This window comes from Triticum aestivum, chromosome 2D (assembly GCF_018294505.1).
Source record: "Triticum aestivum cultivar Chinese Spring chromosome 2D, IWGSC CS RefSeq v2.1, whole genome shotgun sequence".
Lineage (NCBI taxonomy): Eukaryota > Viridiplantae > Streptophyta > Magnoliopsida > Poales > Poaceae > Triticum > Triticum aestivum.
In genome coordinates, this window is record NC_057799.1 from 601,660,670 (window position 1) to 601,687,016 (window position 26,347).

The 26,347-nt window shown below is 48.3% G+C and overlaps 3 protein-coding genes and 1 pseudogene across 5 annotated transcripts; 1 reads left to right on the forward strand and 3 right to left on the reverse strand.

Annotated features, from left to right (window-relative positions):
- Window positions 1-140: 140 nt before the first annotated feature.
- LOC123054865 (protein KAKU4) lies at window positions 141-6,203 on the reverse strand. 3 transcript variants are annotated; one of them, XM_044478732.1, is made up of 11 exons: window positions 5,838-6,203; window positions 4,818-4,917; window positions 3,512-3,860; window positions 3,219-3,386; window positions 2,577-2,781; window positions 2,379-2,455; window positions 2,131-2,212; window positions 1,929-1,989; window positions 1,741-1,832; window positions 897-1,056; window positions 141-798 (listed from the first exon to the last, which is right to left on the reverse strand). In XM_044478732.1, the coding sequence occupies exons 1-11, from the start codon at window positions 6,112-6,114 to the stop codon at window positions 501-503; spliced, it is 1,869 nt and encodes a 622-aa protein (XP_044334667.1). In that variant the 5' UTR covers window positions 6,115-6,203; the 3' UTR covers window positions 141-500. The 3 variants fall into 3 exon arrangements, with proteins under 3 accessions (XP_044334667.1, XP_044334668.1, XP_044334666.1); XM_044478733.1 differs by having other exon boundaries at window positions 897-1,005; window positions 5,838-6,202; XM_044478731.1 differs by having other exon boundaries at window positions 897-1,005; window positions 1,741-1,989.
- A 7,946-nt stretch (window positions 6,204-14,149) lies between these two features.
- Window positions 14,150-16,031, reverse strand: LOC123054866 (flavonoid 3',5'-hydroxylase 2). Its single transcript, XM_044478735.1, has 3 exons — window positions 15,415-16,031; window positions 15,019-15,310; window positions 14,150-14,923 (listed from the first exon to the last, which is right to left on the reverse strand). Exons 1-3 carry the CDS (start codon window positions 16,029-16,031, stop codon window positions 14,297-14,299), a joined length of 1,536 nt encoding a protein of 511 aa, XP_044334670.1. The 3' UTR covers window positions 14,150-14,296.
- A 2,104-nt stretch (window positions 16,032-18,135) lies between these two features.
- LOC123054867 (G-type lectin S-receptor-like serine/threonine-protein kinase At1g34300) lies at window positions 18,136-19,509 on the forward strand. The gene is made up of 3 exons (XM_044478736.1): window positions 18,136-18,175; window positions 18,266-18,678; window positions 18,754-19,509. Exons 1-3 carry the CDS (start codon window positions 18,136-18,138, stop codon window positions 19,507-19,509), a joined length of 1,209 nt encoding a protein of 402 aa, XP_044334671.1.
- Window positions 19,510-19,562: 53 nt separating this feature from the next.
- LOC123050305 (UDP-glycosyltransferase 87A2-like) lies at window positions 19,563-21,090 on the reverse strand (annotated as a pseudogene).
- Between the last annotated feature and the right edge of the window lie 5,257 nt (window positions 21,091-26,347).

A 26,347-nucleotide genomic window follows, 5' to 3' on the forward strand; every position in this document is an offset into this window, starting at 1 on the left:
CGTGGATGCGACAGCAGCTTGAACATGGCATCCGTCAGCCATTAGAGTTGATAGATGGATAGATAGATACAGGACCATCATAGAATGCCAAAACAGACAGACAGATAGATATGATATGGATAGTGGCAATGCTTGTGTGGTAAATGCAAGCATAACATGCACTGTCAATCAATGGTACAATACAATACAATCAAATAGCAGTGATGAAGAAGTTGTTCTTCCGTCTTTCACAAACTACCCAAATAACAATAATAATAATAATACAGATCACATCTAGATGAGACTGAATGAGAGCAGCTACTGAACCTAGTAATCACATCTAGCCTACAGTGATACAACATTGATACGGGCGTGGGTACATGATGTGTTACCTGAGATATCCCATCAAATGAATACTAGCTCTAGTTAAACCTAGATATCATAGCGCCCCTCTTCTTGGGGCCGTTAATATTAGTGCACTGCGACCTGGTATAACAAACGCTTTGCTCCTAGACTCCTCTTCATGATGCCCTCCGAGCAGCCCTTTTCCGGCCACGTCTGACGTAAGTTGGTTTAGGGTCTTCCTTTACTGGTTCAACTGAATCCTTCCCAGCGTCGTTTTCGACAGACTTACCATCTGCCGGTTTCTCTGAAACCGTTCTCGCGCCGTTATCGACGGAGTTATCAGCTGAAGCATCAGCTGCAGAGTTGATGAACTCTTTATTGTTGGGAGGCACAGCACTGCTCGAGTTAGTGCAGCTGGGATTATCATTGCCCGAGGATTCTATCCCTGAGTTGCCGTCTGATCGATCCAGAAGACTGCAGTACAAAGAGACAATTAATGCCACACATCTAAATGCAAATTACTCTACAAATAGTATGACGGGATATAAAATGGTTTGCACATATCACATTACCCGTTGGCAGAGGTTTTCTTGGTAGGCCCATTTAAACTCGTGTGGACCTTTTTCTTTAGGGAACGCAAACTCATCCGGATCTGGGGGGCTGCAACCTTTGCTCTTGATTCTGGAACAGTCCCATAATCAGCAAAGCCATCATAAGCGTGAATAGTAGTAGCTATCAATTTACAACAATAGACATAAATCACAAACAAAGAAATCAAGTTAGGCAAGGGACGATACTGTATGGAAAAGGTTTCTGCTTTAGCTCTACTCCAGCCATTTCAGACAAGACTATTCAACTAACATTCTAACAAAAATAAGCCCTGCCGGACATGTTGATCTGTTGAGGGGATGCTTAACAAAATCCATCATGCTGAAAATAAGTTTACCGAATATGGCCCGAAAGGACAACTCAAGCCATGAATAATGAGACAGTAGCTTGGGAAAAATTGTTAACCATGGACAACATCGCCTAACTTCACTGTAATTTAGGTCACAGGAATCGGCTACTGCTGGTTGGTTACACTAACCGACTTCACTGTGCCTGACAAGCAAATGCCAATGCTTGAAATAAAAAGTCACATGTTTGTCTACTACATAAGTCTTCGTATTTGTAACCTTTCGGGTCTGACTCTTGATGACTTCCTTTGGTAATAAATAGCTCACCATGGCTGTTTTGTTACACAAAAACATTTTTGCATACAAGATGACTAAAAGAGGGTTGACAGCCAGGCCAGAAGATGTTATCACTCTAAAGCAAGTCAGGTCCAAACAAAATCAATTTGATTGAACAATGAAAAAAATGCATATGCGCACAAAATAAGTTTAGATTTATTCCAGCAAGGATATCTCTACAAACCTGAAGTTGAGTTCATATGCAATTCTTCGTGAATTTCTGGTTCTGCGGGCACAGATTTATCTCCACTCTGGTCAGCAGCCTCTTCCGTAGCACTGAGACAGTTCAATATTGTTAACGACAGAGCAGTATGTAGCAAATGCAGCAAATCTGTGTTAAAAAGTGCACCCTTCTTTAATACAAAAACCGACCTTGTGAGAGGCACAGGCTTCCCATGTGGTACCTCATCTGCATTCCCCTGTGGTACCTCATCTGCACCACAAAAACCATTCAAGAATACATTAAACCAGGATACTCAATTATTCATGTAGTTCAACAATTACATTAATTCAAACTTGTTATAGCAAACTGAGCAGAATTTCATCAAAGATAAAAAAATGGCAAAGGGTCTACCAGGATGAACAGATGCAGCATGGCATTCTTGGACAAGATTGCCACTGTCCTTCGGTGCAGGGTCCACAGAATCAACAGCACCCTAAAATAAGAGAAATGAACTGATAAATAAGAGGAATTATATATAGTTTGCAAAAGGGACTGTAGATAATGTTTGCGGGGCCATGCTTATACAATCAAATAAAGATTCAACACTTCTCTGGTGTATCTAAATTACTGCCATTGATACAGGAAAATTCACGACTCACATGGTTTCCATCTTTAGTTGGTGAAATAGGTAAGGAGCACTCATTGGCTGGTGCTGCTGCAGCAACTTTATCAGAACCTAAATTACATGAAACAAATTAGTCGTTTACAGCCAAAAGACATGTTCTTGATAATCGGAGTATGCACCATGAGTGATTCGGCGTCATAAAAAGCTCAGGTGTGTAAAGAAGAAATCTCACCTTGATAACCCTGTACAGGCTGTCCAACTTCATCACGAGTACCCGGTGAGAGTATAGAGACACCATTATCAAACAATCTGGAAGTAGTACCATGGTGCCTCGACTTAGAAGCTTCCGCAGTTTCAGAAAATCTAATGTGATCTCTTCGCAAATCGAAGTTTTCCCAGAAGTTGGAACTGGAAATGAAGTTTTCCTTGGTGTCGACCTTAAGAAAGAAAAATACTTACAAGTGAAAATGCAAGAATAGTTGACAGTATATAATAAGTTCTGGTGAAATAATAGAAATAAAGCATGCAACATGCCAACATGTGACTGCACAATTTTCATGCCATATCAACATGTTTATATCAAATACGGTCACAATGTTATATTCCGAAATTTAATGAACGTCTACAGTCAATAGCAAATGCAACAATGTGTTCAAAGAAACAAGTTCATGCACAAACAGTTAAGCAGCAATTACAGAGTTCATATGTATCTCATTCAAGACTAGAATACTGATCAGCAAAAATAATGTAGCAGATGTTACAGAGTTCCTACTAATCCAAATTATCCCTCAAAAACTAGGCTGAGCATAATCACAAATTCTGGCAATTCCATCGTGACCTGGCAGAAAACTGTTGTTCCCATATTTTGAATTACCTTTGATGATGAGAAGTATTTGGATCCTTCTTCATCATTAATATGTACTCCACCGGATGGTGGTGATTTAAATCTCCGACTGCCTAATAAAGGGGACTGCCATGGTGGCAATGACTGCATGTATGATCTTGCTAAATCGACAGGAGAACCCTTGTCGGATTTGAGGTCCTGCATGAGATGCCAAGCCATTAATGTAAACAACAACAGAAGCAACCAAGATAAACATTCAGTTATGCAATCACCTAAGAGTTCAAGGCTATAACCATTAGAAAAGAAAATACATCAGCACTCACAGCATTAAGCACATCAGTGTTCAATGTGCATGGTCCATGATCTTCAGGCTTTGAGCCGAATCCCTGCCTTTTCTCTTCCAACCATTTCTTTGCTTCCATAACTGCTGCACTACATAGCTCAGGTGATGCTTGGAGAGGAGGGCCAGGAGAAAAGTTACCAGGTCCGGTACTAAAAAATGGACCTGACCCAGGGCCATTTCTATTGCGATTCAAGGAACGCCAAGCTCCAGTAAAATCATGACCATTCCTGCTTGGGGTTTCTTTTGGTGTCCCATGCTCATAGGCTTCAGGAAATGCTGAATCTGCAACACGTGACTGTAATAGCTTTACCATCTTATCACATTCATCCCTGAAAAATGAACAGCAATAATTCAGAGGGAAAGTAGTAGATACGATAGAGCTTATTCAAGAAATCAAGGCCTAAACTTTATGTATCTACCAAATATAAACAATCAAAATGTCTCAGAAACAAATAGTATGCATAACAATTACTTAAGTCAGGATTAGATCCATAGTGCTTCAAACTGCACTCTTTTCTTAGCTGTGCACTGCTAAAGAGAGCCAATCAGAGCTATAATCTCCAGTTGAGATATTACTATCACTTTGTCTTTCCTCTGATTCAAATTAAAAATAAATATGTCGCTGCAGTTCATTATAGAAAGCTCTTGTCGACATCAGTTTCGATTGACAAAACATAAACTAGATTCAAATTAAGAAGTATCTTGTTAAAGTTCATTATAGAAGCTCACAAGACCCACATCAGTCCTGATTGATGAAACAAAAAACTAGATTCTTTTACTACTAATAAGTATATCATTATAGAGGTTTACAAGACAAACACCAGTTTTGATTGAAGAAACACAAACTAAATTCTGTACCACTGAATTCTACATAGTGGCTGTCCAAAAAAAAAGTCAACTAACTATACATATTAGCACGCACATCTCTACTCCTATAAAAGACTCAGTTGGTGATGATGGTGTATCTGTCATCCGTCATTTCTGACCATTAGATCTGCATCTAACAACTGAGAGGTAAGTTGTGGCCTTTTTGCAACAATAGCCCACTTCTCTGCTCCAATTTGCAGAAAACCCCTTAGTATCTTGAAACCAACCACATCCCTCCCTCACCTCATCAAAACAGCCCGAGGAATATATTTTGAGTGAAACATAATATATTTTTTGTGATATATGTATATCAAAACTAGAGTGTTTTCTTTCAAGTTTGTGAACAAGTATTATTCTACTTTGGATCCGTTGCAACGCACGGGCACATTGCTAGTAAAAGAATAATATACTCCAGTTACCTTGAAAATGTTTCCTTCATAACCATTTCCTCAATGGCAAGCTTTGACTCGCTGTAAGGAACTATCGTTCCATGAGTATTGCGGGTATCTTCATTTCCATCTGCACAAGTACTTGAATTAACACATTTATAACATATCTAAGAATAATCCAACTGAATATGAAGTTGTGAGATGCACTAGAAGTAGATAGCAGTGTGAGGACACATCAAACAGTCCAGGAAAGAAGAGATGACCCGATGCAACTGAGGTCAAAGTTTTACATGTGAAACAAACTACTATGTGATGGAGCAGCATTCTAGTATTTCTAAAATGGATCAAGCTTACAAGGAAGCAATATATCTTAATCTTCCACCTAATAATGTTTATGAATTGAATAAGTGACAGATTTTCCATCATTTGATCATTTCTGAACCCGGGATTGAGCAGTTCCCTAACCCCGCCAGAACTAACTAGTTGAACTCCCATATTCATTCCAAATACCTCCAAAGTAAGCTTCCCACTAAAAAAATCAAGCAACTTCCATATTCATTCCAAATAGTACCTCCAAAGTAGCTTCCCACTCAAAATAAAGCAAGTCTAACCAAAGCTCTTGACTGAGGTATGTTCAGAACAATAATTAACCGTCTCAATTTTCAAATTCCACAACAAACGGTGGGAAATTTAAGGTTTTCGAATTCGTCATCGTTTTATCCCCAATTCCACCTAGCGAGACAAAATCCTTACTCTACCGCAATCTATCGGGCGCTCGGCACTTGTGCGTCCACCATTACTGCCAACAGTGGCCGCGGAGCAGCCAAATTCAAAAACTAGCACTCTAATTTGAGAAGTCAAAACCGAAACCCTAGGTCGCGACCCGCGGACTGAAGCCCTCGCGCAGCACCAACTTGCCCATTATAGGTTACCACGGCCACTACTGACAGGTCTAAGTGAACGACCGAGCGCACTAGAGCCGGAGCTCACTACACGGAGAGGGCGACAAGCGGAGACAATGGGGGAAATGGGGAAGGGGAAGCAACTCACCGGAGTCCTGTTCGGAGCCGTCCTCCTCCTCCTCCTCCTCCTCGTCCCCGGAGGCCTGCTCCTCGGACGAGGAGAAGAGCACGGAGGATATGACCCGCTTGGCCCCGGTCACGATGGTGGAGAGCCACCCGGGGCTCCTCCCCGCCTCCGCCGGCACCAGCGCGCCCTCCTCCGGCGAGAGGCGGCGGCGCTTGCCCCGCCCGGATCCGGATCCGTCGCCGTCGTCTCCCTCGTCCTCCGGCGATCGCCGCCGGCGAGCCCTGAAGAGGGACGCCATGGGAGCGGGCGAGGGAGAGGGGGAGCGTGTGACGCGAGGGGAATCCGAACCGGAAACGTGAGGAGGCGATTTTTGGAAGCGACGTCGGCGAAACTGCTACGGCCACCGCTTTAAACGGGCCGCGCCGCCCCCATGACGCGCGGGCCCGCCCCGTGCGGCTGGCCCACTTGCAGGGACTGGTTGCGGCGTGCGGAGGTAAATGGGACAAACTTTATCGGCTACTGGTTGTTGGCCTGCGCAAAGTGCAGCGCGCATTAACTGCTGCTAATCGCAATCCACAGTGGATTTGCGGTCGTACCCCTCGCATGAGGAGGAGGGCCCGCCGCGCAGTCGCTCCATCGGGCCCAGCTGGCTGTGACGGGTGTGGTGTTGGCTCCTCGCGAGGGTGTGTGCACGGATGAGTAATGTTAACTGGTAACCTCCATCCAGATTCCGATGTAGGAGGAGTATATGAACAGCGACGGTGCGTAGGTTTGGGTAAATGAATGAGAGGTGGGGCCGGGTACTGCAGCGGATGGATAGGCTTCGGCCTGTGGGTGGTGGAATCTTGGGTTGGGTACCTGGGCGGGTGGACGAATGTTTTTCTTGGGGGGAAGGGGAAAGGTGAAGGGTGGAGTGTGGCGGCTGGGAAAATGTCTCATTCGGGCCTGTCCTGCACGCCGCCGCCGTATGCAGCGAATCACGTTTCCCTGGTTATTATATGTTACGTCTTGCGATTTTTCGAAAACAAATAAGAGCGGCAAGGTATTTCTTTGCTGGGCTAGGCTGTGTGTAGCTCGTTTGGGCCGACTTGTATTGCTCGAGACACATGTAGCTTTTGTCACGATTAGGGCTGAAAAAAAAGCTCGAAGCTCGCGAACTAAACGAGTAGCTCGTGACTCGGCTCGAATCGACTCGAACTCAAAAAATAACGAGCCAAGCTGAGATTTAATTTAAGATCGTTTACAAACCAAGTTAAACGAGCTGATCTCACGAGTACTCGTGTAACTCGTTAGGCTTGGTAAAAAAATCAGTGTTTTTTTGGGGTAGTAAAATACAGGCTGCGTCCCAGCACAAGGCCCAGCCGCTCAAGGCCGAGCCACCCAGGAGACTCACACGTACATGACCACATATGCACATGCTAAATTTTAAGTTAATATTTTTATCGTATTTGTAAGGTCTGATGTTCATATCTTTAACGAGCTTAACAAGCTAAACAAGCCAGCTCGCGAGTTATACGAGTTGAGCCAATCTTGGATTAGAGCTCGTTATAGTAATGAGTCAAGTCAAGCTAGCTCGTTAATGGAACGAGCTTTAGCGAGTCGAGTCGAGCTGGCTCGACTCGGCTCGAATTCCACCCCTAGTCACGATTCTCGAAAAAGAAATGTAGTTTTGTCACAAACTCAAACTGAAGCTTGAATGAGCAGTTGAGCACCCAAACATGCACAAGGAAACTGAAGAGTGCCATCAGTGATCCGGAAATATTCTGTTATTCAAATGCAAGCAAATTAAAATGATTCACGGAGAGTAATGCTACACTTCCGGACTCGGAGTTACGGGCTGGTGTCGCATCATCTGATTGCAGCTGGTTCTATTGTCGTCGCTGCTCAAACTAGGTTATCCCCAACCACGTGGTGAGAGCTATCCCCAGTCAATCCCTCACCGCCCTTAAACCGAACATCACCTTTGAGGCTCGCCATCTACGAGTACGGGTTCACGAGCCACGGTTTCCTCCTTGTCCTCGAGCATCCTCACTATCTTGGTCATGGTCGACCTCAGCTCAGAACAGTACTTCACGCACCACAGTGTCATCTTGCACATCATCTTCGCCTTTTCCCTGTCCTTGCCCATCCCGGACACCGCCATTACGTCGCTGAATCGGCCTTTGTTGAGCCTCTACCACATCCTCTTTGGGTACTACTCTGATCATTGTCTCCGCTCTCTGACGTTGTCGTGTGCTCTTACTAGGACTAGGCAACCTCCAAAGTATCTCAAACACGAGCATAACAAAGATGTACACGTCACACTTGTGTGTCACAGGGAGCGGCAACCACAGCTCTAGTGCTGCGTACCCTAGCATGCCCCGTGCATCGATCGATCTACCTTTGGAGAGTGATGGAGATGGCATGTGTTTCATGTGAGGAGTATGGTGCAAGGGATCAGTCCACAGAATAGTGTCCTACGCCAACCCGCCTCCATGGGAGACCTCGGGACGGTACGATGCCCATTTCCACAACAATTCCTACGGCTTCCTCTTGCATTCACTCTCCATCAACTGCTTCCTGTTGGGAAACATAGTAGAAAACAAAAAAAATCGCCCTACGATCATCTAGGAACAATATGAAAATGCATTGACGGTTTGGATTTGATCGTTACCGACTCTGAGTTGCAGCAGAAGAAGACGAGTCGGTGTAGATCGTACTTGGAGTCCCTCGAACCATAGATGAATGATCCCGCGAACCGCCCATGAACAGTCCCTCGAATGGACGACCGAAAGCACGGTCTCTTACGAGTGCCAAGCGTACGGTCTTCACGATCCGGCGGCGCTTCGCCATCCAGAGCTAATGGTCGCCGGAGAATTAGAGGGAGAAGATTAGGACCACACTCAACTTCTAATTACGAGGATTAGAGGATCTAGATCAAATTCTAATTGATCAACTAGGACCAACTAGAACTAGTATAGGACTAGAGGAGGCTCCAAAAACTTGTGTAGAGAAAAGGTGCAAAAGCCTATAGTATATATAGGTTAGAGGGGAGAGGAGGGGGTGCCACCTTGCATCGGCCAAGGGAGGAAAGGGGAGTCCTTCCCCCACCCCAATTCGGCCTCCCTAGAGGAAAAGGGGGGGCCTCCCCTCTTAGGCCCTTGTGGTCCAAGTTGCCTTCCACCTCTTGGCCTTTTAGACCCGTTGATATTTAATTAATTATAAAGGCCTCCAAACAATTACTAGAGCATTTTATTATTAAGCAAAACATGTTCTCCAAGACATGGAAAATATATCTAATGATCACAAGGAAAACTTGCCAAATTTATATCTGAGCATACCATGGTAAAAATTATAAAATGAATTTTCCATGGCAAAATTTGAAAATTGTATCTAATGATCACATGGCAATTTTGAAACATAAGCAAAAGATGTTGCGAAGAAATAAATTGCCATGACTCTGAGTCTAGGATTTTTTTTTTGCCATGATTCTTAAACTAAATTTCCCAAGGCCATGAAAATAAATTTGCCATGTCATTGAAAAATAATTTCCATGGTCTAGCAAAAGAAATACAATTTTCCATGGCCTAGAAAAAAAACAAATTGCGATGGTTCTAAAAAGAATCTTGCCATGGGTCTGCAATAATTTGCCACGTCCAGGAAAAATGAAGTTGGGATGGCTATAGGAATTAATTTGCCATCTCCGATAATAAATTTGCCATGGTGTATGAAATTAAACGATCTCTAAATTCATGGCAAATCTAGGGAAAAAACATGTCATGTCAAAATTTAGAAGAAAAAAAATTTCTAAATGATGGCAAATTCAGAAACAACATAGTACATTGACATGACAAATTTGCAAAACTGCTATAGTTTTTGGCATGGCAAATTGTATGAAAATTATAAAAAGGGTTCCCATGGCAAACTTAATATATGGACCATGACAAACTTACTTTAAATAACATGGAAAATTTCTCTTTTTCGTACCATGGAAAAATTACTTAAATGGTACTTAAATTTGATAGAAAAAATCCTCCATTTCCCTTGCGCCACACTCAAAATAATATTCTTCCGAATTTGGTAGCGTAAATGTGTTTTCTTCTCACATTGCAAACGTAGATGAAAGAAAGTCTAAAAACATGGCAATTAAACCTTAATGTGTGGACATTGAACATGCCTAATTTTTCTTACTTGCATGGCAAATTTATTCTACAACCCATGGCAAATTTATATTTTAAAAGAACATGGCAATTTTAATATACATTTGCCATGGCAACGATCTTCATAACATTTTACATTTTAAGAACATGGCAAAATTACTTTGTTGGACGGTAAATTTTACTTTATTGCCATGGCAAAAATTTACTTTCTCTATTTTGCCATGGCAAATTTACCTTTATTGCCATGGCACAATTTACCTTCACAAAACGCTTTTATATTATGGGAAGGAGGGAGTATGACATGCATAGCAAATTTGCATTCATCGCTGATGGCAAATTTACCTTTTTGTCATGGTAAATGTACTTTATGGACCATGGCAAATTTACTTTTATTGACATGACAAATTTACTTTACATTCATGGAAAATTTAATCTTCACCGGTCATGGGAATTGTAGCTTTCATGGACCATGGTAATTTTACTTTATGAAACATGAAAATTACTACAAAACAATATATATGCCAATCCTAGTATCAATCATACATGTCGATTCATCCCAACAATAGTGTAGTCCGAAAACAACATTATTTGAATGTCATGACAGATAATATGACTTCAAAATGCATGGTACATATATCCACTAAGTGAAGTATTGAAGGGATCTAGATGACTTGTGGGTGGCTTGATGACAATAATGAACGGAACGACCTATCAAATCACCTAATGCCAGCATCTAGTGTAGAACTGATGAAAAACAACTCCACAACTGATTAGCACCGGCACGACAGCATTGTGTTCCATCAGCAGGAAATTAGTGAAAAATAGCACAGAACCGGGTATTTTGATGTATCTTAAGTGCAGAACGAAACTACCACACATACGTACTCCCTCCGTTTCAAAATAGATGACCCAACTTTGTACTAACTTAACTTTGATACAAAGTTAGTACAAAGTTGGGTCATCTATTTTGAAACGGAGGGAGTACAACAGAGGTTGGATCTCCCTGTTACCAGGAACACACGCCGGCGGCGAAACCAGTAGAGGCCACTGCGCGTCTCCGTGCGCTTCCACTTTAGGGCTCTTTTGATTCAAAGGAATTTCATAGGATTTTCGAAGGGTTAGAATCCTTAGGATTTTTTCCTACATTGGTCGTTTGATTCATAGGATTGAATCCTATAGGAATTTTTCCTATGGAATCATGTGTATTAGATTTCATTGGAAATCTAGCATCCACTCCAACCTCTTTTTCACTTCCTTTGTTTTTCCTGTGGTATCAAACACTTTGTGCTAATCCTATGGGATTCAAGTGGGCATGCTACTCCAATTCTTTATTTTTCCTATTCCTGCGTTTTGAAAATCCTATGAATCAAAGAGGGCCTTAGAGACTGGAGCTAGAAAATGTACGAACCTTGACCCGAGAGAGGTAGCCCTTGTAACAGAGCATCGGGTTGGCCATGAAGTTGCGGAACCAGGCGGCGCTGCCGTGCGCAGCACTAGCATTGGCACGCCCACAAGGGTCAGCGGGTGCGCGTCGGGGACCAGGCATGCGGCCTCATCCCTAGCGCCGGGAGCCTCTAGCAGGGCGGCCAGGCGCTCCTGGAATGACGCCTCACAGGAGATGCTTGTTAGAAGGGAGAGAGGGATTGGTATGATAGTTCGTTGTATTGCTTGAGCCTCGTGGGCATATATATAGGAGTACATGATGATCTTGGAGTACAAGGCAAGGTAGAATAATATCTTACGCTATCCTAGCTTTCCTAATAATCACGATACTCAACATCCCCCCGCAGTCACAACGATAGCGACGCAGACGGTGAGACTGGAGAAGAATCCGAAGGTAAGCCGACGGACACCCCCCCACAGTCGTAACGGTCGACGCATCGCGAAAGTCGTGGCTGGAGTGGAAACCGACGAGGTTGCTCAAGCAAGGCGGTAGCCCTTTGTGCCGTTTGTCGAGGTAGCCGAGAGCGTAGGTGGTGTAGCCGTAGTCGAGGTAGCCGTGCAAAGAACGCCGTGGTCGGTGTCAAGTCGGGGGTCGCCGGTGTCGAGGTAGTCACCGTGGAGCCGCGGAAGAAGAGCAGCGGCGGCGGCGGCGGCGGCTAGAGAAGGAGCGCGGTGGCGGTGCTCGAAGTAGGCGATAATGAACCCGACAGCGTGACGAAGACCGGCGCGGACGGTGACGTTCCCGCGCCAAGGGAGGCGGCGCAGCGCATATCACGTGGAAGTCAATGCGCGTGGACGGCGGTGGACCGCGGGCCGCAGCGTTACGGCCTGAAGGGGCGACGCAACGGCGGCGGGCTGGTCGGGGCGACGGCGAGGATGACCTTAGGGCGGTTGCAGGGATCGCGTGCCACGCTCGCTACGGCCCGACGGGGCGACGCAGCGGCAGCGCGAGGGTCGGTGCAGCCTCGGGAACGCCCTGGAGTAGACGGCCTCGGTGCGGCGGTTGACCGCGGGCCGCGGCACTACGGCCCGAAGGGCGACGCAGCGGCAGCGCGCGATGTGGTGCAACCACGGGAACGGCCTCAGGGCGGCGGCGGTGATCACGTGCCGCGGCACTACGGCCCGAAGGGGCGACGCAGCGGCGGCGCAGATCGGTGCAGCCACGGGGAGAACCACGGGGCGGCGGCACTGCAGCCCGACGGGGCGACGCAGCGGCGGCCTGTTGCTCGATCGGCGGAGGGGCGCGCTGAACATGGGGACAGGGCGGTGATGGCCGGCGTAGATCGACGAGCGGGCCGACGCGCGGACGACGACCGTGAGGGGCCGACAGATGCGCGGACGGCGGCCGTTAGGGGCCGCCTGTCGCGTGAGGGCGCCGGGTCGGTGAAGAGGCCGGCCGGTCGCGCCGATGTCAGAGTAGAGGCGCACGGGGGTCGACGGCAGCGGCGGGCGACACAAACCGATCAAGTGGAGATCGGAAAACCAAAAAGAAAAACGCCGATCAAAACGACCGGCGAGAGAGCGAAAAAACCTGGAGCAAGGGCTCGGGAAAAAGACTCTTTAGGGCAGCCGGTCAACACGACCGGCAGACGAACCCTAGGTACGGGCGGCGCGGCCCCCGCGGCGGTCATGAAGGCCGACCACCCCGGGGGCGGCGCGCGGGTGTGGAAGCGGCGACGGCTAGGGTTTAGAACCTGGAAACTGATACCATGTTAGAAGGGAGAGAGGAATTGGTGTGATAGTACGTTGTATTGCTTGAGCCTCGTGGGCATATATATAGGAGTACATGATGATCTTGGAGTATAAGGCAAGGTAGAATAATATCTTACACTATTCTAGCTTTCCTAATAATTATGATATTCAACAATGCTGACCGTGAGAATTTACTTCAGGGTGGCCGTCGCCGTGCCTGGGCTCCCCGCAGGCAAGCCGATAGGGACGGGGACGAAATGGTAGGGCGGGTGGGCGGGATGGGTAGGGCACGTTCAAGCGTGCACGGAAGAAGGTGACGGCGAAGCCGCGCACGTGAAGGAGGCCGGCGGGCTGGAACATGGGGTTGATGTGGCCCTGGTACGAGAGAGGGGAAACCAGCCCGTGTCGGTGGTGGCCGAATTTGCTTCTCATGGTGCCATGGAGTCAATGGTTGTCCGAGCCTTCCGCTTCTCTTCATTTCCAATCTCCGACCAACAATGACACCATTTAGAATTTCATATTATTCGCAGCTCTTCCGCTTCTCATCATTTCCAATCTCCAACCAACAATGGCGCCACTTAGAATTTCATATTATTCGCAGCTCTTCCGCTTCTCATCATTTCCAATCTCCGGCCAACAATGGTGCAAATTGAATGTCTTGCCATTCTTTGAAGAAACTCTCCCCTTGCCTTTTGCTAGGACCTTCAAAAGTTCCTGAGCAATGTTCAGCTACATACCACAAGCGAGAAATAAGTTAGCCACCAATGCATATAAGAGGCGAAGAAATAATTTATCAATGCAACCAAACAATCAACTTATCATCAGCATTTGCACTACTCGGGTTGAGACGGTAAACTTGTGCCAAGCATATGCCGACCACTTTCGATAATCCGTCAATATAGCTTGCCTTCAATGTTGTTTTTTTTAACAAAAACCGAAGAAAAAAACGTCTCCTCCCACTGAATGCGCATCGACAGAAATCCTGAAATAAATCCAGTCCCTCTAAATATCCAACCAAAGGTTGTTCGCGTGTTTTTTGTTTGCTACTAGTATTAGAGATGCTAGCACCCACCACGTTTATTATTACTTTGGAAAAGAACCACAATTTACAGTAGTTATTACATGCTGAAGTATGCGACCAAACAGTAACAATCGATCCATTGAGGACCCGCATCTCCGCACAGACGTGCACACGGGACGCGCCCGTCACGCGTACGCGGCCGGCGCCAGCCGTGGGGTGACAATAGCCCGCAGCGGCACGGCCTTGGGCATCGTGAGCCCGAACTGCTCTTCCATGTCCAGCTTCTCGCCTTCCGGCAGCCGCCACTCGAACGCGTGCACCAGCATGCCCAGGAAGTACTGCACGAACACCATGCCGGCCAGCTTCCCGACGCAGATCCTCCGCCCGGCGCCGAAGGGGATGAGCTCGAAGTGGTTCCCCAGCGCGTCCACGTTGGCCGTCGGCCCGGACAGGAACCGCTCCGGCCGGAACTCGAGCGGGTCCTCCCATGTCGCCTCGTCCCGGCCGATGGCCCAGATGTTGACGAGCAGCTGCGTGTTCCTGGGGATGTGGTAGCCGTCCACCTCGCACTCCTCGGCGGAGAAGTGCGGGATGCTTAGCGGGGTCGAGGGGTGGAGGCGCATGGCCTCCTTGCATACGGCCTGCAGGTAGGGGAGGCTGGCGACGTCGGACTCCTCGAGGCGGCGGCCGCGGCCGACGACGCGGTCCATCTCCTCCTGCGCGCGCGCCGTGATGGACGGGTTCTTGATCATCTCCGCCATCGCCCACTCCGCGATGATCGACGCCGTGTCCGTGCCGGCGGTGAACATGTCCTGCAGGCGATTCGATCCATAGTTTATTCGCTTGTACAGCAAAGTAATCCTGGACAAATGAACGGAACGGAGAAGATCAAGAAGTTGCCGCTTACAAATACGAATCCCTTGACGTTGACTTCGGAGATCGTGTCGGCGTCGTTGCTGTCCTTGTTGTCGGCCATGCTGGCCTTGAGCTTGTCGATGAAGTCCGGCCGACCCTGCCGCTGCTTGGCCGTCGCCGAGTGCTCGTCCAGGAGGCTGGTGATCATGTCGTCGAAGCGGAGGTGGATCTTCCGCAGCTTCGCCTGAACACCCTGCAGGTCAAAGCGTGACAGGGCCGGCACGAAGTCGCTGATGTTGAATAGCCCCGACCCGCTCTGCACCAACGTGATCATCTCCTTGTATCTGCGCGCGCAAAACATTTTAAGCTAATCATCAAGTTCCAAGTTCCAACATCCGTGTCGATCGTGTGAGTAACCAATTAACCATGCATTGCATTCTGAGAGTACCTGTTGGCCTCGTCGCCCTGGGTGTCGAACAGCCTCTTGCTCAGGGTGATCTGCCCGATGATGTTGGCGAACGCGCGCACCAGCACGTCCGGCACGGAGACCAGCTCCCCGGCGGCGGAGGCCCCAGCCACGTCGCGCAGCAGGCGGCCGGCCTCGTCCCGGCGCACGGACGCCCACTCGGACATGGCCTGCGCGCCGAGCAGGTGCACGGTCGACAGCTTGCGCATCTGCTTCCACCTGGGCCCCTGCATGCCGAACGCGATGGTCTGGAACCCGTACGTGATGTCCACGGCGCTGGCGACGGCGGGCCGGTCGGCGAAGCGCGCGTCCTGCACCTTGAGGAACTGCCGCGCCGCCGCGGGGGACGACGCCACCACGACGCCGCAGGTGCCCATCTTGAGGTACATGACCGGGCCGTGCTTGCGTGCCAGCGCCGCCAGCCCGGTGTGCGGGGTCGGGCCGACGAGCGGCAGCGCGCCGAGTATCGGGAAGCCGCGCGGGCCCGGCGGGAGGCGGCGGCCGCCGGAGCGGAAGTGCCGGAGCACGAGGTGGACGAGGACGACGAGGGCGGTGCCGGAGAGCACCCAGGGATCCGTGCACACCGCCGCGAGCTGCATGGCGTACTACGGGTGGTGCAAGTCTCAATGCTACGTAGGAGGAGCACTGCGTGTTGTGGAGAGGGTTCTGCTCCCGTCACATTATATAGGCCGGAGAGGGCCGTACAGGCCAGGTCACCCCGAGTAAAGAGTTGGTTATGTTGTTCACTTCAATCTTCTGACTTTCACTTCAATCAATGGATCTATGCACATATATAATCATCTTGTATATTCATCTACAGATAGTCCCTATCGTTTCTCTTTGACTTGCAGTTCTACCAACCGATATTTTGATACGTATATAATCATTCTGTGGTTCCTCTATAATAATCATCCTGTAGATAAGACATGATACTCCACTAAGGGCCTGTATGGAACCCGGTAAAATTTACATGACCACGGGTATTTAGTTCTAAGTTTGAACTAAAAAAATATACTATTAAGCACACAAAGTTTACCCTCATTTCCAACCAGAGCCTAAGAGCATCTACAACTAGGCACCTGAAATCCCCTTCATAGACCCGGCTGGCGGCCCAGACAGTGACCAGTCAAAATAAAAACATGAGAAAAGAGTGGCCCTTACCTGCAGAGAAATCCTTTAGGAACACCTGGAGTGATTGGCTGCAGGTGCTCTTGGACACGGAACCGGAGAATATGCGAGCGAAACTTTTGCTGCTGTTATGGAGATGTTGGCACTTGAGGGAGAACACTCTAAGACACAATGGCAGGGAATCAATCACGAGTTCTGTGATTTTTCTGAGGAAGTATACCGAAGATCTACAAATGGCGGCGATACCAAGGGATGGGTTCAGTACAAACGCAGGGAGTAACCCCTTCTGTTCCACGAAGCAATGCTCGAAGTGGTCGGGTCCAGAACGAGATGCTGTGAAGCTGAATACAGATGCAGCCTTCCAGGCTGGATCTGGCGTCTCTGCTACAGGTGCAGTCGCCAGGGACAGTAGTGGACATGTGGTCGTGTCAATTAGCAGAAAACTGCCCCCCAGCCGAACTGTTGAGGAGGCCGAGGCAAAAGCTGCTCTTGCTGAACTGCATACCCTCGCAAAATACTTCATAGGACCTTCCAATTCTAGAGGGCATGCGAACTTCTTGAATATAATATATGTCTGGATGAGATGCACTAGCTACCTCTACTAGCTAGTTGACTTGGCCAATTCCAAATTCCAACTACTAGTAGCTCGCAACGCTACAGCTCACAATTCTGGAATAAACAACGCATATATAATAGTGCCTTTTATCTAAAATAACAGATATATAAAAACACGCCTTGTTTGACCAGCACGTAACAGCAGTCATCTATCACCGACAAGTCATCGATGGATCGATCCCCTCTCCTTTATGTCCTTCCATTATAGAACCAGATAACCTTCATCTGAACTTCTCGTCCCACCAAAATTTCATCCCTCTATCAAGCTAAAGTTGAGTTAGAATTTTCTTCCCAAGTTAAACTCCCTCCACTCAACAATGTAGTGCGCCGGCCCGTGCTTCCTAAGATCTAAGTTTGACCATAAATTATACCACTGAATTCGTATTTTCGATATGAATTCAGTGGTATAATTTTTGATCCCGCTGTAGTTGATCTCGTTGGTTAAACTAATGATCAAATTTAGATCTCGAAAAGCACGGACACACTACATTATGGAATAGAAATAGTAGTAATGGATAGCGGATACCAAAAAGCTGTGTGTTTTCGAGTCGGGAGAACCGGAGAAGAGGAATACGGGGGAGGTGTTAGCTGACACCCTCGCTAAAAAATTAAAACTAATATACTCGCCCTTATCATACAAGAGGTAGCCAACGGGTTAGTAATCGTCGTTCTCACCACCTAAATTGATCCAAATTCTTTGACCAAACCATGTAGAACGAAATGGGCATAGACGGTTGTTTAATCCCCGCAGGACCTACTATTGGGTACTGGCTCCACACTTTCAAGACGTACGTGTCAGATCATCCATGCGGTTGACAATGGGAGACCAATAAAAATGCCCAATGGAACAGGAACGGTATATGTAAGGGGAGAGCAGTTTGGAATTTGATCAGCTCCAACCATCATTCTTTCCTGTCTTGCATTGAAGTTAATTACTCTACCCTGGCCGAGTGATCAAACATGGCGCTCAGCAGTGGTGCCACTCTAGCCTTAGCAATCAGTAAGTATGATCATATGCATGTATATGTGCTCGAACTTTTGATTCCCAAATCGCTGCCGAACCCTGAAAGTTTTGGTTAACATTTTGCAGTTGCAGTGATCACGGCTGGCATAATAACAGTGGTGGCTATAGTTGCGATATACCAATGCGCCAGAGCCAAGTACAGCATGGAAAGGTATTTGCAGATGCAGCAGGATGGCAGGGGTGATCGCCGGCACCCATCCATCGCCTACCGTGACGGAGGGCACACGCCGAGGGTCGTCGACGAGGGCCACGTTGAGATGGGCAACATGAGCTTCTTCATCGAGGGCGTCCAGAACGAGCGGCCCGTTCGGTTCAGCTCGCAGCAGCTGCGGGGCTTCACCCAGGGGTTCGCTCACAAGGTCGGCTCCGGCGGCTTCGGCGTGGTGTACAGGGCCCGGTTCCCCAACGGCACGCCCGTGGCCGTGAAGGTGCTCAACAGCACGCTCGGGAGGCGCGCGGAGGAGCAGTTCATGGCGGAGGTGGGCACCATCGGGAGGACCTACCACATCAACCTCGTCCGCCTCTACGGCTTCTGCTTCGACGCGGCCGTGAAGGCGCTCGTGTATGAGTACATGGAGAACGGCTCGCTGGACCGGCACCTGTTCGGGTCGCCGGTGCCGGAGGCCCGTGCCATCGGGTTCGAGAAGCTCCACGACATCGCCGTCGGGACGGCCAAGGCGGTGCGGTACCTGCACGAGGAGTGCCAGCACCGGATCATCCACTACGACATCAAGCCGGAGAACGTGCTGCTCGGGGCCGACATGGCGCCCAAGGTGTCCGACTTCGGGCTCGCCAAGCTGTGCGACAGGGAGGACACCCACCTGACCATCACGGGCGCGCGGGGCACGCCCGGGTACGCAGCGCCGGAGCTGTGGATGCCGCTGCCGGTGACGCACAAGTGCGACGTGTACAGCTACGGGATGCTGCTGTTCGAGATGCTGGGGCGGCGGCGGAACCTGGAGCTCGGGCTGCACAGCCGCGCTGAGAGCCAGGAGTGGTACCCGCGGTGGGTGTGGCACCGGTTCGAGGCCGGCGAGATGGACGCCGTGCTGGCGCGCGCGATGGCCGCGGGGGAGCTGGACGCCACGGAGAAGGCGGCGAGGATGTGCAAGGTGGCTCTGTGGTGCGTGCAGTACCGGCCGGAGGACAGGCCATCCATGGGCAACGTGGTGCGGATGCTGGAGGGGGAGGAGCAGATCGCCTCGCCGGGCAACCCGTTCGCGCACCTCGCGGCATACAGCGTCGGCGCAACGCTGTCCGATGACACCACCACAGAATCCCACGGTTCTTCAGCTTTCACCGGCAGGTAGCTTCATTACGTTTATGTGAACAACAATTGTATTGAAAAATATACATAGGACGAAAAAAAAGACTCGAGTACGATCAGAGGCAAGAGTTCTGGATTCAGAGAGGGATGGATGAAAAAAAGTCTTGGTTAAATCATATACAGCTTAAGAAAGAGTTCAGGTCAGTGGACGAAGATCCACCGTCTTGGATGGCTCTACGAGAAGCGTCCCTCCACAGAAGCGCTCTGCTCCTCACCCCGTTGCTCTCTGGCAGATCAGAGGAGCTCATCAGCGTCTCCACGGCCCGGGCAATCGCCTCCCTCGTGATGATGCCGTCAGGTTGCATCTTCTCTTTAAGGCTGTACCCAATCTTCCACACGTCGACGATCAGGCGGCTGATGGTAGGCTGGTCCATACCTATATATGGGAAGAGTAAGCATCGGAACACCGGCAAACACCGCCTCCAGCACGGAGTTCATGCCGCAGTGTGTCAGGAAACCCCCAACGGAAGGATGGCACGGCACCTTGAGCTGGTCGCACCACGACACGAGCACCCCGTCGCCGTTGCCGCCCAGCAGCGGCCGCACCTGCGACTGCGCTTGGTCGTGGAGAGCCCACAGGAACTTGACGCGGCTCGTGACGAGCCCCATGTCGAGCTCGGCGAGCTGGGAGGGTGGCAGCGAGTGGAAGCTGCCCAGCGACACGTACAGCACGGAGCCTGCAGGCTGCGTGTCCAGCCAAGCCCAGTAGGAGTGCTCGCCTCGCGGTGCTTCTTCAAGTGTCGTGTAAGGGATGCAGGGGCCAATTGAGTACATACGGGGCGACGAAGGCTCCTCTGAGACGAGCGAGTCCATGACGCCGGCTTCGAGCTCGTAAAATGAGGAGAAGAGCACGCACTGACCTGCCCGGGCACTACGAACTCCCGCCATGAATCGCCCTCGACTTGCCTCGCCACACAAGATCGGCTGAAACTCACGCATTGTTAAGCAAGTATGACCAGGGATAGGCTGATCCCACATCGGATCTGCAGTATAATTGAGCAACACGAAATTGATCATCACTTCACTAGTAATAATAGGGGAAAGGTTGTGAGTTGGCGCTCTCACCGTCGACGGCCAAGCTGCTGCCCGCCATGAGGCGCTCGAAGTGGTACAGGGCCGCGAAGTTGGTGGCGGAGAAGGGGCAGAACGTGCAGGCCTTCACGCCCCTTCTCAACGCCATGGGCACCGCCCACCGCAACAAGAAGTCGGCCACGACCACGACTACCGCCATATCCGGTGTTGGCAGCATCTCCTCGAGAAGCCGCTCCACGGGGGCCTCCATCCTGGTGTTAACGGCGTCCGCGAAGCCAGGTAAATCGGCGGCGCGGCCGTGCTCCGAGGGGATGACGTTGGGGATGGCGGTCAAGTTGACGAGCTCCGGCAGGGGTGGCTCTGCTGCGCCAACCAAGCCAACCCACTCCTCGGTGAGGATGACCGTGGTGGCGACGCCGCGTGCGGCCAGCAGGCGGCACAGGCTCAGCATCGCGTTGACGTGGCCACGGCCGGGGTACGGCAGTGCCACGACGTGGCATGGCGGGTGAACGGCGCGAGCGGCATCGGCCATGATCGTTATCAGCAACGTACGCACACCGAAGCTGGAGAGGTCACGAGTAAGTAGGCTTCGCTAAACAGTAACCTTCTACTGTCGGGCTATAGTGTATTTTTTTTTTTTTGCATGAGCTATAGTGTATTTGACGCGTACCAACCGACAAACTGTTTGCACGTAGTTATCTCCAAATAGCACGTCGTAAACGGGAGAATCGCGTTTTCATGCATGGCCGACCTCACATTGATCCCTCCGCCTCTACCAGCAGCTGTCAAGGTAGTATTTTTCGCGATACCGGTTTTTTTTTTTTGGGAAGGGCCAGTTTCCAAAAAATCTGGAAATGTTGAATTTTTCCGCCTGAAATTATCCAAGCGATTTTTTAATTCAATATCTTTGGCGTCACAAATATATTCAATTTAACCCACCATGCGCAACCACCCGAATATGGAGAAGGGGCCGTTCCATCAGGCTAAAGGCATCTCCAACGCTGACCCAAACCTGACACCATATCCGACCGACCGGTGAGGATCAGTCCGCAGACACTGATGCAAGAGCCGGCCATCCAACTCTGTCCGCATACATTTCAAAGAGGATTTCAACAAACTAGATGAAATTCATGTAAACTGGATGATTTTCATTTAGACCGGACGAGGGTATTTACATTTCGAACGTATTTCAACTAAACTATATTGGAATAGGCTAGACTATTCTAATCTAGTCTATCGCCGGCCGCGGCGGGGCCCGTTTTCCACGACATGTCTTCCCCATGTCAGCAGCAAGCTCACCGCACCACTGTGAGCCTCCGAGCTAAATGCTTCAGCAAGAGGGAAGAATAGCCTCCGCCTGCGAAGACCGGATCTGCGGCTGGTTTTTTGGGCGGGGGAAGACGGTCGAGCTAGCCTACGCCCCCGCAAAGCGCGCAAGTCAAAGGTTGTGTAACCCGGCAAGATGGTGGCGGCAGTGGCCTCCCATGGTCTACGTTTCCTCTCTATCGGCACGGTTGCGGACGTATCAGCTTCGTTGTTGGGTGGCGGGGCGCGGCCGACGCAAAGTTGGCAACATCGTTATCGGTGCCCCAGTCAAATTCCTTCATCGTCACGCCAATATCCGCGAACATGGCTTCTTTCTTCGCATGTCGGACACGATGTCGTCATCGCTTGTGGTAGATTTGGCGCGCGGTGGCGTAGGACAACCTAGATGGGTGAGGACGTCCCATGCTGATGGCACCCTGGACCGGCAATGGTGGTGGTGTTGGCTAAGTAGAGCTTGTCGACAAGCCAGCCTCTACTCGGCTGGCTCCCGGTCCACCCAGATGGCTGCAATGTCGCAGAATTCCTTCTTCTGCTTGCTGGAGAGGCCGTCCATAGGGCTTAGGAGCTTGAGGCCATGGCGTGTGTGCTGCAAAGGGAAGATGGAGAGCGGAGGTGTGGTGCGGTTGTTGCACGGCGCCTGTCCACATTTAAATAGAGGGCAAATGCCAAGCGCCAAGACGCGGGGTGTTTTAATGTTGGCCAACATGCAGATAGACGTGTGGCACTCGGGATGTCGGAGTTGGTTCCGCAGCAGACGCGCAGGTTTAATTGAGGTAGGCGGGCGGACAGATGGCATTTCAATGCGACGCGGAGGCGCGTGCAATGAGTGACGCTCTCGGCGGGTGCGCCGCTTCAATGCTAGAGAGAATGCACCATGCAGAGGGGAGAATTTGGAGAGATGGCAACTTAGGTTTAGGATTTTGAGGAAGAAGACTAAAGGGTGGAACAAAAATGTAGATGCTTGGTATAGGAAAATCAAGATTGAGATTATTGGAAAACTTGATGGGATTGATAAGATGGCAGAAAGACAAGGGCTCACTGCTTGTGATAGACAAGAGTAAAAGAGCTTAGTGAACAATTGAATATGCTCCTGAAACAAGAAGAATTTAAATGGCTCCAGAGATATAAAGATAAAGAAATTATTGATGGGGCTGGAAACACTAGATACTATCAGGCTAAACTGATGGAAGAAGAAGAAAAAACAGGATTACCTCTTTAGAACAAGAAGAAGGGATTATAGAGGAAGAGGAGCATTTAATGAGCTACATTACTGATTTTTATAAACATCTCTTTGGTCCTCCTGATGTGACCAGTATTTCTTTGACTAAGTAGAATGTTACTAAAATTACTAAAGAGGATGTTGAAAAACTTATTCAGCCATTTTCCCAGCAAGAAATTAAGGAAGTGGTGTTTGGAATGAAAAGAAACAAGAGACTAGGCCCAGATGGTTTCCCTGCCGATTTTTATCAAGATTTATGGGATTTGGTCAAATGGGACCTGAAGTCTTTGATTGATGATTTGCCGAAGAAACCTTGCATATTTCTAGATTAAACTATGGGATTATTACTCTGGTTCCTAAAACCGCTGATGCTAAACAAATACAGAAATTCAGGCCCATTTGTTTGTGGACTTTTAGTGGTAAAATTATAACTAAGGTGCTTATGAACAAATTAAGCAGGTGTGTGTCTCCAGTGATTTCTCTCACCCAATCAGCTTTTGTGAAGGGGAGATATATCATGGAGGTAGTGGTGATTTTACATGAAGCCTTAAATTCTATTCATGTTAAAGAAACAAAGTGCTCTGATTTTTAAAGTAGACTTTGAGAAGGCTTATTATAAATTAAGTGGGCTTTTGTAATTAAAATGTTAAAACTCAAGGAATTCCCTGACAAATGGTGTGACTGGGTGATGATGACCATGAGAGGTGGACAAGTAGGGGTCAAAGTAAATGATAAGATTGATCCTTACTTTAAAACCTTTAAAGGGCTTAGACAAGGAGATGCTATGTCCCCCTTATTATTTGATTTGGTACCTGACGCTCTTGCTGTTATTATGAACAATGTTAGAGAGAATGACATAGTTGAAGGAGTGCTGGGGTACAATGTTACTAAGGGGATTAATATGCTGCAATATACCAACACTAGTAGAAAAAGGGTCAAATGTGAAGCACATTAGTGCCGGTTTGATTTTGAGCCGGCACTAATGTGTCCATTAGTGCCGGTTCCAACGGCTAGGCGGGCGGAGATCATTAGTACCGGTTCATGAGCAACCTTTTGTACCAGTTCGTGTCACGAACCGGTACTAATGATGCTGCGTCAGGCTGTGGTCAGGTTGCGGCCCCACGGGCACCTTTAGTACCGGTTCGTGCCATGAACCGGTACTATAGTTTCTTAGTAAGCTGTTTTTTAGTCCCACCTCGCGAAGAGAGAGGCACTAGGAGCGGTTTATAAGCCCTGAGTGCAGAGACGATGAAGGAGAGGCGCAATGCTAATCTGCACGTTGCTTAGCTTTAAGCCTTGAGGAATAGTGTAGACTGCACGGAGCTATGTGCAGTGCAGTTTGCACTATTCCGAAAGGCTTGAAGCTAATTAACGAGCATTGTGCCTCTTTTTTATCTTTAATAACTTATTACAACTCCGGACTTCTTGTGTTACGGCAAAAACTGGACGCACTTCGTGTACAAACTGGACAATCTCTTTCGAAGTATCAGGGTTTCTGAAGAGAACTCATCTGTTACATGGGCACTTCATTTTTTTAAACTTATTACAACTCCAGACTTTTTTGCGTTCCTTACACACCATTCAAAACGACGTCATCAATTTCCAACACGTTTTGACATCATTTGCTGTTTTCAGTCATTTGAACTCCAGCCTATTTTTGCATTCAGTATGCATCATTCAAAGCGACGTCATCAATTTCCAACACGTTCTCACATCATTTGCTGTTTTTCAGTCATTTACTGATTTGTTTAGAGAGCTAAATGACGGTGAAATTGAAAATCACTACAAAATGAACTCTGAAAATGTTGGAACTTGGCATGGTATCATCATTTCGCCCGCATAGCATGTGCAAAAGAGTAGAGAGGGTCACGGCGAAAACTGGACGCACCTCGTGTACAAACTGGACAATCTCTTTCGGAGTATCAGGGTTTCGGACGAGAACTCATCTGTTACACGGGCACTTCAATGTTTTTTAAACTTATTTGAACTCTAGCCTATTTTTGCGTTCAGTATGCATCATTCAAAGAGACGTCATCAATTTCCAACACATTCTGACATCATTTGCTGTTTTTCAGTCATTTACCGATTTGTTTAGGGAGCTAAATGACGGTGAAATTGAAAATCACTACAAAATGAACTCTGAAAATGTTGGAACTTGGCATGGTATCATCATTTCGCCCGCATAGCATGTGCAAAAGAGTAGAGAGGGTCACGGTGAAAACTGGACGCACCTCGTGTACAAACTGGACAATCTCTTTCGGAGTATCAGGGTTTCGGACGAGAACTCATCTGTTACACGGGCACTTCAATGTTTTTTAAACTTATTTGAACTCCAGCCTATTTTTGCATTCAGTATGCATCATTCAAAGCGACGTCATCAATTTCCAACACGTTCTGACATCATTTGCTGTTTTTCAGTCATTTACCGATTTGTTTAGAGAGCTAAATGACGGTGAAATTGAAAATCACTACAAAATGAACTCTGAAAATGTTGGAACTTGGCATGGTATCATCATTTCGCCCGCATAGCATGTGCAAAAGAGTAGAGAGGGTCACGGCGAAAACTGGACGCACCTCGTGTACAAACTGGACAATCTCTTTCGGAGTATCAGGGTTTCGGACGAGAACTCATCTGTTACACGGGCACTTCAATGTTTTTTAAACTTATTTGAACTCCAGCCTATTTTTGCGTTCAGTATGCATCATTCAAAGCGACGTCATCAATTTCCAACACGTTCTGACATCATTTGCTGTTTTTAGTCATTTACCGATTTGTTTAGAGAGCTAAATGACGGTGAAATTGAAAATCACTACAAAATGAACTCTGAAAATGTTGGAACTTGGCATGGTATCATCATTTCGCCCGCATAGCATGTGCAAAAGAGTAGAGAGGGTCACGGCGAAAACTGGACGCACCTCGTGTACAAACTGGACAATCTCTTTCGGAGTATCAGGGTTTCGGACGAGAACTCATCTGTTACACGGGCACTTCAATGTTTTTTAAACTTATTTGAACTCCAGCCTATTTTTGCGTTCAGTATGCATCATTCAAAGCGACGTCATCAATTTCCAACACGTTCTGACATCATTTGCTGTTTTTCAGTCATTTACCGATTTGTTTAGGGAGCTAAATGACGGTGAAATTGAAAATCACTACAAAATGAACTCTGAAAATGTTGGAACTTGGCATGGTATCATCATTTCGCCCGCATAGCATGTGCAAAAGAGTAGAGAGGGTCACGGC